Source organism: Corapipo altera, unplaced genomic scaffold (assembly GCF_003945725.1).
Source record: "Corapipo altera isolate COAL_440 unplaced genomic scaffold, ASM394572v1 268, whole genome shotgun sequence".
In the NCBI taxonomy this organism is placed as follows: domain Eukaryota; kingdom Metazoa; phylum Chordata; class Aves; order Passeriformes; family Pipridae; genus Corapipo; species Corapipo altera.
Window position 1 is genome coordinate 6,134,266 of NW_020884901.1, and position 14,114 is coordinate 6,148,379.

The window sequence follows — 14,114 nt, forward strand, 5'->3', positions numbered from 1 at the left end:
CTTCCCCCACTCCTGCTCTGCCCTCTCAGGCTCCACTCCCGCCCGGGGGTCCCTGCAGCCCCCCCCCGTCCCCAGCTCCTCTCTCAGCTCCGTGCACCACCAGCTCTCAACCACGCCGGACCCTGGTGAGCCCAGGGAGCACAAGGATCCAGAATAGCTCAGGAGCGGGGCCGAGGCGGGTGACCCCTCGGTGCCCCGGGCCCCATCTGATGGCCCTGGGGGCCACCTGTCACCTACAGCCCCTCTTGCCACAGTCAAACCACACAGTACCCGAGAGATGTGTCCCCAGAGCAAGTCGCAGCCAGCCCAGGATGGGACACCGGGCTTTAATTTCTCCCACTGCTGATAAAGAAACATGAGATGTAACCTTGAAACCGCTCCTGACTCTGTCCTGCACAGGCCTGGACTGCGAGGAAGAAAGGACACTGACAGGGACACCACAGGGCTTCTGCACAGGAAGCAGTGCCAGGGGGAGGAGACATGGAGCTCTTCAGTCACCACTGAATTCTTCCCCCTTTTGCCTCCCCCTGCCCCAGCCCAAACCCACCCAAGCCCCCCCTACCAATGGGTGAGGGGCTGGAAGGACAATGAGGATTCCTCATCAGAAAGAGCAGCAAAGGAGAATGAAGGGATGAGGACTCGGCCTCAGGGAGGCAAGAGCAACAGCCTGGCACAGCCAGGTAGCCTCTACAAGAGCTGGAAACAAACCTCCAGCCAGAGCCTCACCTGAGAACCACCCAGTGACTCCTGCAGCCAGGTTCAGCCCAAGACTTGTGGCACCCCAGCCACCGGCATCACCCCCTGGCAGGATGGGAGACAGGACACGCTGCTCTCTAGAAATTCCTAGTACACGCAAGAAGGGTCAGAGCATCCCAAACCTGCTCCCAGCACAAGGCTGGGTACACCTGGCCTGGCCTGGGCCAGCTTCTCTCTGGTGTTTCCCTGCCTGACCCCACCAGCAGGGCCTTACCAGCAGGGTGTCGGGCACTGCCAGGGCCATGCAGCTGAACCCATCCTGTGGCATCCCTTGGCACGGGCAGAGGACAGGGACTAAGACCTTGCAGACCTTTATTGAGGGTGATCCTGCTGGCTGTGGTCCAGGGGAGCTGCCAGGGGAGGAAATCACAAAGGGGAAGGATGGTGCCACCATACCTGCCTGCTCATCCCCATCCCCACGTGGAGCCTTGTTCAGGGCAGGAACCCAGCCAGCACTGACAGCTGTGATAGGAACTACACCCAAACAATTCCCTGTGATCCAGGACATCTCCTTGGCACCCTCTCAGCCAGGTGACTGCAGGGGGGGATATGCACAGGGCAGCGCTGTCCCTGCATCCTCTGCACACCCAGCCTCACGGGGGCCCCTCTTCTGAAAGGCAAGAGCCCCCAGCACCATGATTAGCCCTGCCAGAAGCAAATGAAGAATGCAAACCTGTCCTTCTCAAGCCCAAAGTCTCATTTCTTTCCTCTCAAATTTGAATCCAAAAACCCCCACGAACTGTATGTAAACGTTTAAAAAATCCGAGAAGGAACAAACTACTGGGCAGGGCCAGAGCAGAGGGGAAGGAGTGTCCAGAGGCCGGGCAGGGCAGCCCCAGCTGTGGAGCAGGTCCCTCAGCAGGGCTCTGGTCCCTCTCTTGATGAGCTTTGGATGAGTCCTGCTTCCCTTTGGTCGGTAAGTTGTAAACTACAGGTGGTTTAGTCTCTGCTGGAAGGAACGTGGGAGCAGCTTGGGTGCCCTGGAGGAGGCGTCTGCCCAGAGCTGCAGGAAAAGTCTTTTCCTGGCTACGATGCCACAGGGTGGGCACCTTCTCCTCATCTCAGCCGGGCCTTCAGTCCGATTTCTTGGCAGGTTTCCTGCTCTTCCACATCACGATCATTATAAAAACACCTGCCATGAGAGAGAGAGAACACATTCAGCCAGAAAACTTGTAGTTCCAGGCACTTCTGGTAGTGAGAAACAGAGCCTCAGCTGAGAGAGCAAGAAAATTCCACTGCCCAGAGGTTCAAACAGCCAAAGCCACACACAAACACACCCCTGAGTTCCTGTGCCAGGCTAAGCTGTGGCAGCAGCCAGAGTGTCACGAGTGTCACACATTAGCTAAGCCCCAAGCAACCCTCTTCTCTCTTCCTAATTTAGAAGTTTCTAATTAGAACAGAAATAACTCTCACCTATAAGTAGCACCAGCAGCAGCCCAGCCACCACGGGGATGATAACTGCGTATTCCCGGGGCAGGAAGTACTGGTGGATCCCATGGTTGCTGTCAATGAAGGGCTGCAGGGACAGAGAGGGCAGTCAGCAGGTGGGTACAACACCAGGGTACGCCCCCAGCACCTGCAACCTCGAGATTTTGGGAGCAGGACGGAAATATCAGTGTGAGGTGGCTAAAAACAGGGTGTCCCAACCCACACGTGGCTCTGTCAGCGCTGTAGGGGCTGCAGTGGGCGGGCAGCAAAGGCTTTGGTGTTCAGAGGACAACGAGGCAGGGCTATTGGAGCTGGCACAGGGGGTCCCACAGCCCCGGGGGCTCGGGGTGGGCACAGCTGCTGATGCAGAGCACAGCAAATCCCCAGTCTCTCTGCCCTGCAGAAGGGAGCAGCTGACAATGGCTCTGCTCCGTGGTGATCCCGCCAGGATCCATCAGTGGAAGGCTCTGGACACTAGAGAGCAGTGTGAGGATTCCCACATAGCAGTGAACGCATCTACAGCTCCGGGACTGCCGGGAGCAGCTCCAGGACTGCCAGGAGCACCAACAGGGTTCCAGGACTGCCAGGAACACCGACATGGTTCCAGGACTGCCAGGAGCACTGACACGGCTCCAGGACTGCCAGGAACACCGACATGGCTCCAGGACTGCCAGGACACTGACACAGCTCCAGGCCAGGGAACCACCTGAGTGTGGAGTGACTGTGTTATAATGTCCAGAGGAGACCCGTACCAGCACGATGATCCAGAGGGTGTAGTAAACAAACAGGACGAGGCTGAAGGCGACCAAGCCGAACCCAACCAGCTGGTCCGTCGCTGTGGCCTGCGAAGGGAGAAAGGGAGTTAGAGTGGGATCAGCGCCTGTGCAGGAGCCGCCGACCTTTGTTATGTCACCGGGGGGCCGGGACACCTCGGGGACGGGACAACCTGCGGCCGGGACACCGAGGGGATGGGACACCGTGGGTCCGAGGCCGCTGCGGTGGGACAACCTAGCGGGGGCTGCAGGGGCCGCCTGGCCCCTGTAACTGGGAGTCTCCCGAGCCAGCTCACATCCCGCGTCCCCGTCCCGGGCCACCCAAGCACCGACCCCGCCGGCCTCGGGAGGCGGCCAGGCCCGGGCTCTCCGCGGGGGCGGCAGCCATGGGGACCCCGCGCGGGCTCCCGGCCGCGAATCAGCTCAAGCCTCCCGTGGTCTCGCGCCGAGCAGGGAGGGTGTGGGCGCAGGAGGAGCCCCGGGTGCGGGCGGAGGAGCCCCGGGGTGCCGGTCCCCCCTCACGCCGCCGCGGCCCTGCCCGCACTCACCATGGCGCCCCGGCAGCTCCCCGCCGGCACCGCCCCTTCCGGAGCGCCCACCAATCAGCGCGCGGTCCGACAGCCCCGCCCGTCCCGCGCCCGGCGGTGACCAATCAGCGGGGGCGGCTGGGGGCGCGCGGCGCTGGGCGGGGCGTGTGGGAGGCCCCGCCCCCGCCTCCATCAGCCCCCCAAATCCAGGGAACGCCCCCAAATCCAGGGAATTCAGGGATTACCCGAGCCTGGCAGGGGGATAACGCCTGATGGGCCGGCAGCGCTCCCGCCTTCCCTGTCCCTCCTGCGCGACTCAGGTCCCTTCCACAGCTCCGAGCTCCCCGGTGCCTGGGGATGAGCCTCCTTCGTGAACAGGGTGCATCCCGGGGGACACTGACACCCTGCGCCCCGGCCGTTCCTCCAAACACACCCGCAGGGAAAAGCGAAACGCAGCCGCCAAGGGACAGAAGGGATGGGATCGGCTGCCTTCCCTACCCGAAACGAGGGAAAGGGGAAGACCCTGCTCGGGGCTCAAAAGGTGCAGCTGAGGGTTTGGGCAGGTGCAAAGGGCAAAGCCTTTCCTGGCAGGGCCCTGGTCCCCTCCAGCCTTGTCCCACATCAGCAGTATCTGGGCACTGAAGTTGGCTCGCCCTCCTTTAGGGGGATGGCCAGCCCGGGGTGGCAGAGGGGCGGCTCTGGCACAAGCCACGAGAACCCAGAGAACTCCACTCCGTTTCCTGGAGCCTGCAGGGCTGTGGTTCCTTCCCCTGGCCCAGCCTGGGAGCAGAGCAGGACAGGGGAGATCGAACAGAACCTGGCTGGGACACGGCATTCAGGAACAAGGGACACTTGCTGGCAACTCGGCCAGGTCACCTTTCCCTGGGATTGCTGCTTCCACGGGACTAGAGCTGTGCTGCCAGCTCCCCTCTCCATCTGCAGAGAAGGGCTGGCAGGGATCTCTGCTCCCAGCTGCCAAAGCAATCCTAGAAGGCAAAGCCAAATCCTATTCCAAGCCCCAGCACGCCCTTCTCAACCTCCTGCTTCCTCAGCAGACATTTAAATGCATTTAAAAACAAGAAACAGAGCAAGGACAATCAGTGTGAAGTACCAAAAACCTTTATTTTTTTTTTTTCCCCCAAAACCATAACAACATTTGACATTATATTGATTTCCTCATATATTTGTTATTTCTCTACGTTAGGAACCAGATACAGAAAATACAAACACAATCTGTTGAATCAAAGACGGCACAGCATTCCGTTAGAAAAAAAGAAACAAAAAAACTAGAGGAGCAAGATAAAAATGGTGAAAAATAGTCATTCCCTCCAGCCCAAACTTTCCAAGAATCATCATCAAAATAGAGCAGTGGAAGTAGCTTCTCTTTCTAAACGCACTTCTGCTTTAAGAAAAAAGTTAGATTCATCTTTAGATTTCAAAGTAAAAAAAATGTTAAACTATCTTTTCAAGCAATTTTGGAAGTTTGCATAGACCCATTCCCTTTCCAAAAATATCAGCCATCTCTCTTATAGAATCTGATACAAATTGAGTGCGCGCCTCAGCCGAAGGTCACCGAGCTCAATTCACTTTCAAGAAAATAAAACACCATCTCCCCCTTCTTTTCCCCCCTCCCCCCACAAAAATATGGGCTCTCTCAAACTCCTTGTGTTTGAGGCAGGTCACGAGGCTCAGCCGCACCTCTCGCTCGGAGCTTCACCCAAATTCCTTTTCATTTCCCAGGTTTCCATGTCCCCCACGGGGTGGGGGCGACTGTGGAGGGCAGTGGGCTCGGATGGCATGGGGTGGGGGGGCTGATGAACACAGCTCTCAGGAGGGGAGTGGGGGGGGAATTCCGCACTCATCAACCCCCACACACAGCGAGGAAGTGGCTTTTCAAAGGACAAACAGCTGCGACCAGGCAGTGTTTGTAGGAACCTGTCCCTGGGGACTGGCCTTGTCCACAGGGCTCAGTCACCAGAGCAAGAACTCAGCTAGAGACCAGGTGGGGCAGCAGGGATGGGGCAGGAGGGGCAGAGGGGGGTCTGCAGCCCCCAGGTAAGGCAGTGAGGAGGGGAGGGGGCCCCTCGCCAGGAGGGGGTTTATCCGAGGTGCTCTAGCGTACCTGGAGTGAGGTTTTCCCAGAGGATCCTGGCAGCGGTGCAGAGCCCAGCTGCACTGCCACCGGTTTAAAAAGAAAACAGCAACGACAAAATAAATTAAAAAAAAAAAAAAAAGTCAACCCCTCCTATTCAGATGAGAATGAAATACCTATTTCTTCAGGTCTCGGCCTGGTTCGGAACCCTCTAAAAACTGAAGCAAATGTTTAAAAGGGCTTGTTAACTTTCTGCAGGGGGTGAAGTGATGTGGCAATGAGGGGGGAGGGAGAAATCACACGCCTGCTGCCCATCACTCCAAGGGTCAGGACAGCATGAGGCCCCTGCTTAAGGTGCTGACCATACAGGAGATGATGGAGGAGCAACATCCTTCTCCCCCTTTTTCCAATCACAATTTCCAACTGAAACCCATCTCCTTCACCAAGTCACGGCTAAGCCTATTCTTTTGGACATTCACTCAGTTTTATACCGGTTTTAAAAAAAGAAAAGTTAGTAAAAAAGTTACATTGAATTTCCTAACACTTTGCAATGGGCTTCCACCAGCTAAAGGTCCAGAAACTGGGAGAGCAGAGCCCACACATTTTGCATGGCCCCCCAGACTGGAGCAGAGAGCCAGCTCTGCCCTCCAGAGCCAGCCAGGCATGAGCAGCCCTGCTCATCAGCATCAGAGACCCAGGGGATGCAGAGTCTTGCCAATAAGGTCCTTTTACTTGTTTAAGCCACCTCTGAATCCCCTTAGAAGGGGAACAATGTGGGGAAGAACATCACCCCCCCCCTCAGCCCCCCTGAAATAAAATATCAGTGAAACAATAATGCAGTCAAAAAAAAACACCAGCCTGCTGGGTTTATATAAAAAAAAAATTCCATAAACTTCACAAAAAAAAAAAAAAAAAAAAAAAGAGAAAAACCCAAAGGAAACTAGCCAGCGGTTTGGGTCTGGAAACGGATTCACTTCTTAAATGTTCAAAGTCCAACAAGGAACAGGCGGCACTGAGGCCAGAAGGAAAAAAGTGCTCACGAGACGCAGCTTCCCGAGGCAGAGGAGAGTGTGTGGGACCAGTGACCCCATGGCCACCACCACCTCGGATGCCCACGGCCAGCCAGGGACCACCGGGCATTGCTCATGCAGCAGGAGCACTGCGTGGGATCTAGAAATAGGAACAGACTGCTCTTCCTCCCTCGGGGTCTGCTCTGGGTGCTCCAGCCCTCGTCAGGCTGGATGACCAGGACTGCTTTCTCATCCAGAATCAGGGGTAGGAGAGCTAAAAAGCCACATGAAGACCAGGATCTGTGACGTCAATAATAACACAGAGACAAGGAAGAGATATCCTATGAGACACAGCCATCAAAAATGCAAGCAGTGATGTGCCAAGCCAGGGGAAGAGAAGCCAAAGATGTGCCCCAGGTTGGCCACAGGGATGCGATGGAGCAGGTTATGCCTCTGCCAGCCTGGGGAGATGAGACCAGCTTTCCAAAAAGCTCAACTGCTTCTCCTCTTGCTCTGCTGGGAAGAGATTCCTCCCTCTGCCTCACTGGGGATTTCGTGACATGCCGAGCTGCCAGTGTCTCGGAGTAGCTGATTCCTGCCAGTGGAGGCCAGAAGAATGCCCTGGGATCCCAACTGCTCTGACAGTGACTGCCATTGTTTTTCATGGGAACAGAAGCAAAGCAGCAGAAGTGAGCTGTGTTTTGGCCTCTTTCCTGGCTTATGTTTGCTCCTTTCAAGTCCCAGTTGGATCTGATTTCCCTGAGGGGCTTCGCTGGCCCCTGGGGAGGAGCAGGGGCTCTGTGCTGACCCTCAGCTCTGCACAGCCATCCACAGACAGGGCAGGAACACCCACTGCTGTCTGAGCCTCCTTCTGCCCTCACCCTGACCTGAGCAGAGGGTCAGGCCAGGCCTGGCTTTCTGGCAGAGCCCCAGAGAGAGAGAAAAGCAAGCAGTTCTCTCCTTCCTGCAGACACGCAGCACCCCAGGAACAGGGCAGGATGCTCAGCAGCCTGCTGGCAAGTGCCAAACCTACCCAGGCTGAATGAAGAAGGGCTCACCACTAAAAAACACCAGCAAGTGTGAAAGAGCTTTTGTTCTAAGCAGACTCAAGATTCAACACTTTTTCCCCTACATTAAAGCAAACCAAGGTGTTGGCTGTGCCCTCTTCTTACCCTAGTCCAAATTAACTTCCCTTTGAAGGGAAAGGGTGAAAAAGATGAATATCCTGTATGTGGTCTGACCAAATACAGAAAGAAACCTCTTAACTTGAAGAGAGAAACTATCAAAACAGACTAAGCAGCTGTATAACCTTGCCACACTGCTGAGCACCCATGCACTCCCCATGCAGCATCCTTAACTAGAAGGGTGAAAAAAAAAATTATAAATCAAGGCCCTTTCATTCCTTGTTTCTCATTCTGCCAAATTCCCTTTTCCAGTAGCTCATCTGCATGCGTTCTGGCCACAGAGACCACAATTAATCCTTTCTCGTTTTTTTTTTCTCCTTTAAGAAAAAAAAAGGCTTTAAAACAACTAAGAATTTGAACGACAACGTGATCAGTTACAAGTCTTTCCTTGCTGAGCAGGATGAGTGTGTGTCTGTACCTGTGCGCACACACACACGTGTGTGTCAGAGGAGGGCACATCCCAGTCAAGCCCAGGAGTGTGGAATTGCTCCGAGGGCACGGCTGTCGAGTGCTACCACAGTACACTGGCAAAAGAGGAATGGGCACTACACAGAAATAGCTTATCAGCTGAGAGGCTCTGTACAGGAAGGGCTGCAAGCACAGCCTGCTGCCGGCCCACGGCGGAGGCTGCGCGGATCCTCGCCGGCAATTCGCCTGCCAGGAGGATCTCCAAGTGGGAGCTGAAAGGGAGAGACATCTCAGCCACACACTGCAAGGGAAAGAGGCAGCTAAAGTGTTGAACAACTGCAGAAACCAAACCCAAAGAAGAGCAATTGAAAGATCAACCAGAGAACAGTTTGAAGCCTTGTCAGAAGAGTTCACTCGCCACGGAGCAGGTAAGAACAGCTGCTGTGGCTAATGCAGCAGCAAACACCCATTCTACCCTTGAAGGCAGAGACAGTGGCTTCTCCCTAGCCCCAGAAGGAACCAGCTCAGACACAGATTTCTGCTGACAGGGCAAGAAAAGCCAACCAACACCAACCCCCTTACTGGCCCAGACCAAGAGAGGCAATCGACATCACCACCACAACAGAGAGACCACTGCAGTCAACTGCACCCTGCTCTGGCCCAGGGGAGGGCTGTCAGAGAACCATATTCTTTTCACAGTCCAAGAAGGGCAGTTCCCTTCCTGAGCCAAAAAAAAAAACAAAAAAAGAGAGGCTTTGTATTCCAAGCTCCAACAGTACTATTTGCTGAATCAGTCCAGCAAACATGGATTATACTCCTGGAATAGCGAGTAGAAGCCTCCTCCAGGTAAAATTTGTAATCTCTAAAGTGCTCCTGCTAATGCTAGTTGATGACCACTCCCTTCCATGCCCAGCAGTGGAAGGGCTACTGCAGTCAGTGGTGTGACGAGCACTCGCATTTAACCGTTCACCAACTCCCAGCTGGATTGCGGAATTTTTCTGAAATGCACTTTTGGGAAATATTTCCTATGAGAAAATGATGTTCGGGGATGTGAGGGTAGGAAGGTGAGGTGTACACCACAGCATACCTTGTTCAGTAAAACCATTGCCTTGGGAGGTGATGTTCCCTTGCAGAGTCAATGGAATAAAGCATCCTGCAAGTGGCCATGTCACCGTGCCCCCAACGAGCAGCTCTGGGTTTGGTTAGAATGGCTTCCCCCTCCCCCAGTGGTTTGAAGAGTTCACAGTGGTATAACCCAATGTTTTGGGGAGGCAGAAGCTGAGAAGTTCCCTGCTGCAAGTGAATGGGTGGAGTGAGGGATGCACATGAGCAACATCCTCCAGGACTAGCCCAAGGATAAGCCCCACAGACACCTTGCATCTCAGCAGGAACAGAGGGAAGGCAGGCACTGGAAGGACCAGGAAGCAGAGAAGGACAATGCCAATGCAGGGAAAGTGCATGTTCTGGAGTGGTCTTGGAGTAGTTCTGCAGTGCAAATGTATGGGGAGGGGCATGGAGAAATCCCTTCTGGAATGCTGCATGAAGAGAGGTAAAGGTTGGCATCCATGTGGCAGCGGACTGGGTAGGGGGCCTGTGTCCAGCAGCTCTACCCTGTTCTTCACATTTAGTGGGTTTCAATCACCACTGGCTCGTAAACTCCAGACGAGACCCTGGGGAGGCAGAGGGGGAGAAGAGGAGGGAGGCAGGTTATTTTCCGCAGTCACTTCGAGCAAGCAAGTTCTGATTCAGAGCTCTCCACTCACAAACACCGTCCTCTAACCCCACACAAAACACTGCAAATCACGAGTCAGCCTGGCTGGAAGTCAGCCCTCGTAACACCGAGCAGACAGAGACGTGGCAAGCCAAGACTAGAGAGCTGGAGAGAGCTGGGTGTAACACGTGAACCCTTCCAAAGGACAGAGGAAAGGGGGGAGTATCCCATCCTGCACAAAGAGCTTGCATTCCTGGCTTTGCTGTGCTCCCAGTTCTGCCACCAACTCGACACATCTTTGTATTAACATTATTGCTTTTTTTTTTGTTCGACTCAAAAGGTGCAATAAAGGCTCAAAGGCAACTGGCCGAGGCATTGTACTAAGAGCTGTTGTGGCGAGAAAAAGTTTTATTGCTTCAGGAGGCTTTCATGAGAGGACAAGCCCTCCACGATTATGGAGGAGGCAGGGACAAGGGACAATAAGAGGCAGGGACAAGGGACAATAAGCCAGGCTGTTGCCGCAGTTTTGCTGCAGGCCAGCAGGAGGCAAAGCTCCCTCCTTCAGGAGCAAACGGGAACCAGCCTCTACCATTTTGTCCTTTCACTCCTTACTTCTGTTCCTGGGTCTAACAATTAGAATGCCATTATCCCTCTGAGCTCCTGCTGAGAACTACATTCATACTCCAGGGCAGCTGTAGCCTGCCTCCAAAGGGATCTCAGGGGCGTTAATGTGGGAATAAAGCCACCATGTAGCACATGATATTTAGAAATCTCTCCTGCAGCAAAAGGTGGAAGTTTCCTGGGTACAGAGAGCTCACCAATTCCCCTGGAGACCCTCTGTCTGCCAGGCTTTTGGGAAGCTTACCTGTTTCCCAGCTGAATTCCACTCAGCGTAGTTGTTCCATCTCTGCTCACAAACAACCTCAGGTTACTGTCTGCAGAGAGAAAAGCAACACAGACATTAAAATCCAGAGCTACCAACCCTGCCAGGTGCTCCCCTCCCAGACACACTGCACAGTGGTCAGCACAGAACAAATGTGTTTCTGTGGATACATGGGCACACTTTCTGGTGGTGTTCCCACAGCAATGGAGCCCCTGGGATCTCCTCTCCTTGCTCTGAAAGGGAACCTCCATAACATGAAGCTTTGGAAGAGTAAAGGCAGAGAAATTAACTCAGTGGTACTCCTCCAACTGCTTCTTTTAAGGCAATTCCATTGATGCAAGCTCTTGGTCAGCTTAAGCACATCTGAACAGATGAGATATGGGGCTTCATGATGCTTTTGTAGGTTCACTGGAGAAGACACTCAGCCTGTTCTGCTGGCAAGAGGCAGCTGCATTCAGCCTAGTTTTAACTCATGCTAAGTGAGGTGTAAATCCCCATATGATAAGAGTGTTACCATGTACAACAATTTAAGGTGACTAATGGTAACCTAAAGAAGCACATACAACAAGCTAGGCTCAAGTTTAAAACCTAACAAAAAACCTCAGATAAAAAAAATCAGATGAAAAAGATTCATTTCTATGCTAAACTGAAAAATGAAAACAAATGCAGTTATTTTATTAGTTTTCTCTTAACAGATGCTATGACTATAAAGGATAAAACCCCTTCTTAAGTTCTCAGCCAGACCTGGTCACCAGCACACTATAACCCATAGTTATTCCCATCTTTTGCAGAGATGTGCTGTTTCCCCTCCAGTTGTGCTCTCTTATTTTAATAAATACCCTTGGGCTGACCCTGGACAGAGGCCACTAGAGCAGTGCAGACAGCTGATGTAACTGATTTCCACTGCACTGAGAATCAGTATTTTTCCTCTCTCTCCCTCTGCATGTTTGAGCTCCTGTTCAACCTCTGCTGTCACGTGTGGAACAGCAGCAAGTGCTATTTGTGAATGGATGTGCAGCTCTCAAACCCACATGGTTTATCTACCACAGAAACACCCAGCAAGCACTGAAAGCAAATAGCTGTCAAAAGGGGAAGGGAGCCCCTGGCAGATCAGAGCTGACTGTAAACTCTTGTCAGCCTTGCTAAAGGAACAGCCCAGACATCCCCTCTGAGACTCCCCCTCTCACCTTCAGTATTGCTGACATCTGTGAAGTCCTGACTCTGCATTATTTTCTCCACTATATCATCAGCATCGATCCTGGTGTCATCCACTCGGGTTGGGTGACTCTCCACTGAATCCTTTTTCCTCCTGGGGGAGAGGAAACACATGGTAAACTTACTCAGCTTTTTAAGACACATATTTTCATATGCAGTCCTGCTTCTCTTGGCAATAATCTCCTCCTCAGTGGCTACAAACCGATCTACCGCTGCACGGAAGTCAAGGAGTAGGTTCTGTCTCTCCTTCCCAGAGAAGGGTCTTTGCTCTGCAGTTACTCACCGGGAGGGTCTGTCCAGCAGAAGGGCCGGTCTGGGGGGGCGAGGTGGCTTCTCTAGTTTGTGGTCCCGCTCTCCCTCAGGACACTCCACGGTCATGCTGAGCCCTCCAGACGCGCTGCTGCTGGTGGACGTGTTCCGGCGGTGGGTCAGGTCAGACATGCTGGAGGAGCGGGAGTGCTCCGTGCTGTAACCTGCAAACACAGTGTGATCACAATCCACACCTTCCCCCCCTTCCTGGCAGCACAGTTAACAGGCAGGGCAGCTTCACACCAGCGTTTCTACTCCTGCATACAGATGTCTAGACACAAATCCGTGAGCTCGTCTGCAGAGACTAAGCAGGAGACTGGTATTATAGAGCAGGGTGAGAGATGGCTGCAAATCACTGTCACAGGGATTCATCACAGGAAAGAAAACAGATGTGGCCAGTGCTGGCAGAGCTGTGTGAATCAATGCTTACCAGAGATCTTGGACTGCTGGCTGGCGTAGCTCGAGTTCCGCGAGTGCCCCGAGTGGAAAACTTCCTCCGGGCTGGACAGGTTCTGATCCGGTTCCTCTGGGACACCTGCCAAGGAACAACAGGACATTCTGCTTACACCATAACCGAGCCAGAATGCTGTGCCCTGATCAGCTTGGACTGGAACCTGATCTTGGGATGCCAGATCAAGGAAAGGACAATTCTGCTGGCAGAGCCCTGCTGTCCAGGCTGGCACAGAGCTTAGAAACACCTGGGGAGTAGGGAAGACCACAATGAGCTTCTCTGTCAAGTTTATCACGAATTCTAGCATCTAGTACCTCAACTTACAAACATCTCTGGGGACTTGTAGCCTCTAGAAGGACAGGTAGTATCTGAAGCTATCCCAAGAAAGCATCAGATGGCCACTGGCAGTGAGGTGTTACAGCCTCTGTTTGGGTGCTTCTGTTACTGCCTTTCCCCCGCTATTACTTGTGAGAGAGCCTATACCATTTAAATCACCTCTGAATTTGATACAGAAACCTCAGTGTAACTTCTGCTCCTCTGCTATGACCCCTGCTTGTCTCCTGCAGGAAGCTTATCCAGAAGTGCACAAATGTAACACATTAGCCAGCTTTTTAAGAACAGCACTTGCACCCTGTGCTCAGTCACTGAGGTGATGAGACTCGAGAGCTATTTTGGTGCAGTGTATGTGCCTGCACATTTGGAATATGCTGGGAAGGAAAAAAAAGGCAGTGAAAATGCAGTGTCCTTGAAAACAGGCTCATACAGAAGCCAAAGAACTGCATCAGCAGCTGGAACAAGGCCATTAGACCTCAAACCAACCTCTAAAACCTTCAGAGGAACTTTTCTAGAAGATAAGTCTGAGCAACAGAACAGCTGAGTGGGGAACAATGTTGAGTGTCACTGAACACAGTGGAAAGCAGGGATGACTGCAATGCATGAATTATTAAATCCCCAGCAGTAACAAATCGTTTTATCTCCTCTAACAGGAATATGCATATGGCAAAGACTCATCCTTTCTCTCCTCACTTACAGTTAGATGGGTTTGTTTTTCTCAATTTTTCTTAATGAGCAATGGGGTTGAAGATGGGAAAACATAAAAAATTAAAGAGTTTCTGCGCTTGCAACTGCTGGGAAAAAACAAAGGAGCGTCCAGACACAGCCAAACATTGCATGGCTCCAGGATGGGCATTCATACCCGAGCTGAGAATGGCAGTTCTTGGCTTGGTCTGGCGCAGGGAGCCGATGGTGGAGGAACTGCTGCTGCTTGTGGTTCCCTCTCCCTTGCAGGTCAGCTGCAGGGTAGAGTCCTGTCCTGGTATGGTGATGGATTTGGCGGTGGAAGGAGGCCTGTAATCAGAAGGGAAGGA

The 14,114-nt window shown here is 53.1% G+C and overlaps 2 protein-coding genes across 2 annotated transcripts in view; both read right to left on the reverse strand.

Moving 5' to 3' along the window:
- Positions 1-1,051: 1,051 nt before the first annotated feature.
- DPM2 (dolichyl-phosphate mannosyltransferase subunit 2, regulatory) lies at positions 1,052-3,592 on the reverse strand. Its single transcript, XM_027650388.1, has 4 exons — positions 3,506-3,592; positions 2,937-3,026; positions 2,170-2,272; positions 1,052-1,888 (listed from the first exon to the last, which is right to left on the reverse strand). The coding sequence occupies exons 1-4, from the start codon at positions 3,506-3,508 to the stop codon at positions 1,830-1,832; spliced, it is 255 nt and encodes an 84-aa protein (XP_027506189.1). The 5' UTR covers positions 3,509-3,592; the 3' UTR covers positions 1,052-1,829.
- A 995-nt stretch (positions 3,593-4,587) lies between these two features.
- The window catches only part of FAM102A (family with sequence similarity 102 member A), a 37,773-nt gene continuing 28,246 nt past the window's right edge, over positions 4,588-14,114 (reverse strand). Inside the window, exons 7-12 of the mRNA XM_027650131.1 lie at positions 13,943-14,094; positions 12,727-12,831; positions 12,271-12,460; positions 11,960-12,081; positions 10,755-10,824; positions 4,588-9,848 (exon numbers count right to left, since the gene is read on the reverse strand). Of these exons, the coding sequence (XP_027505932.1) occupies positions 9,803-9,848; positions 10,755-10,824; positions 11,960-12,081; positions 12,271-12,460; positions 12,727-12,831; positions 13,943-14,094 (685 nt within the window). The 3' untranslated portion in view covers positions 4,588-9,802. The remainder of the gene's footprint in view (positions 9,849-10,754; positions 10,825-11,959; positions 12,082-12,270; positions 12,461-12,726; positions 12,832-13,942; positions 14,095-14,114) is intronic.

Excerpts from the sequence above, each read along its gene's own strand:
- DPM2 (XM_027650388.1), bottom strand. Across the intron at positions 2,273-2,936 it reads CCCTCTGGATCATCGTGCTG|CCCTTCATTGACAGCAACCA; the intron begins GTACGGGTCTCC and ends CTGTCCCTGCAG. Across the intron at positions 1,889-2,169 it reads GCTGCTGGTGCTACTTATAG|GTGTTTTTATAATGATCGTG; the intron begins GTGAGAGTTATT and ends CTCTCATGGCAG.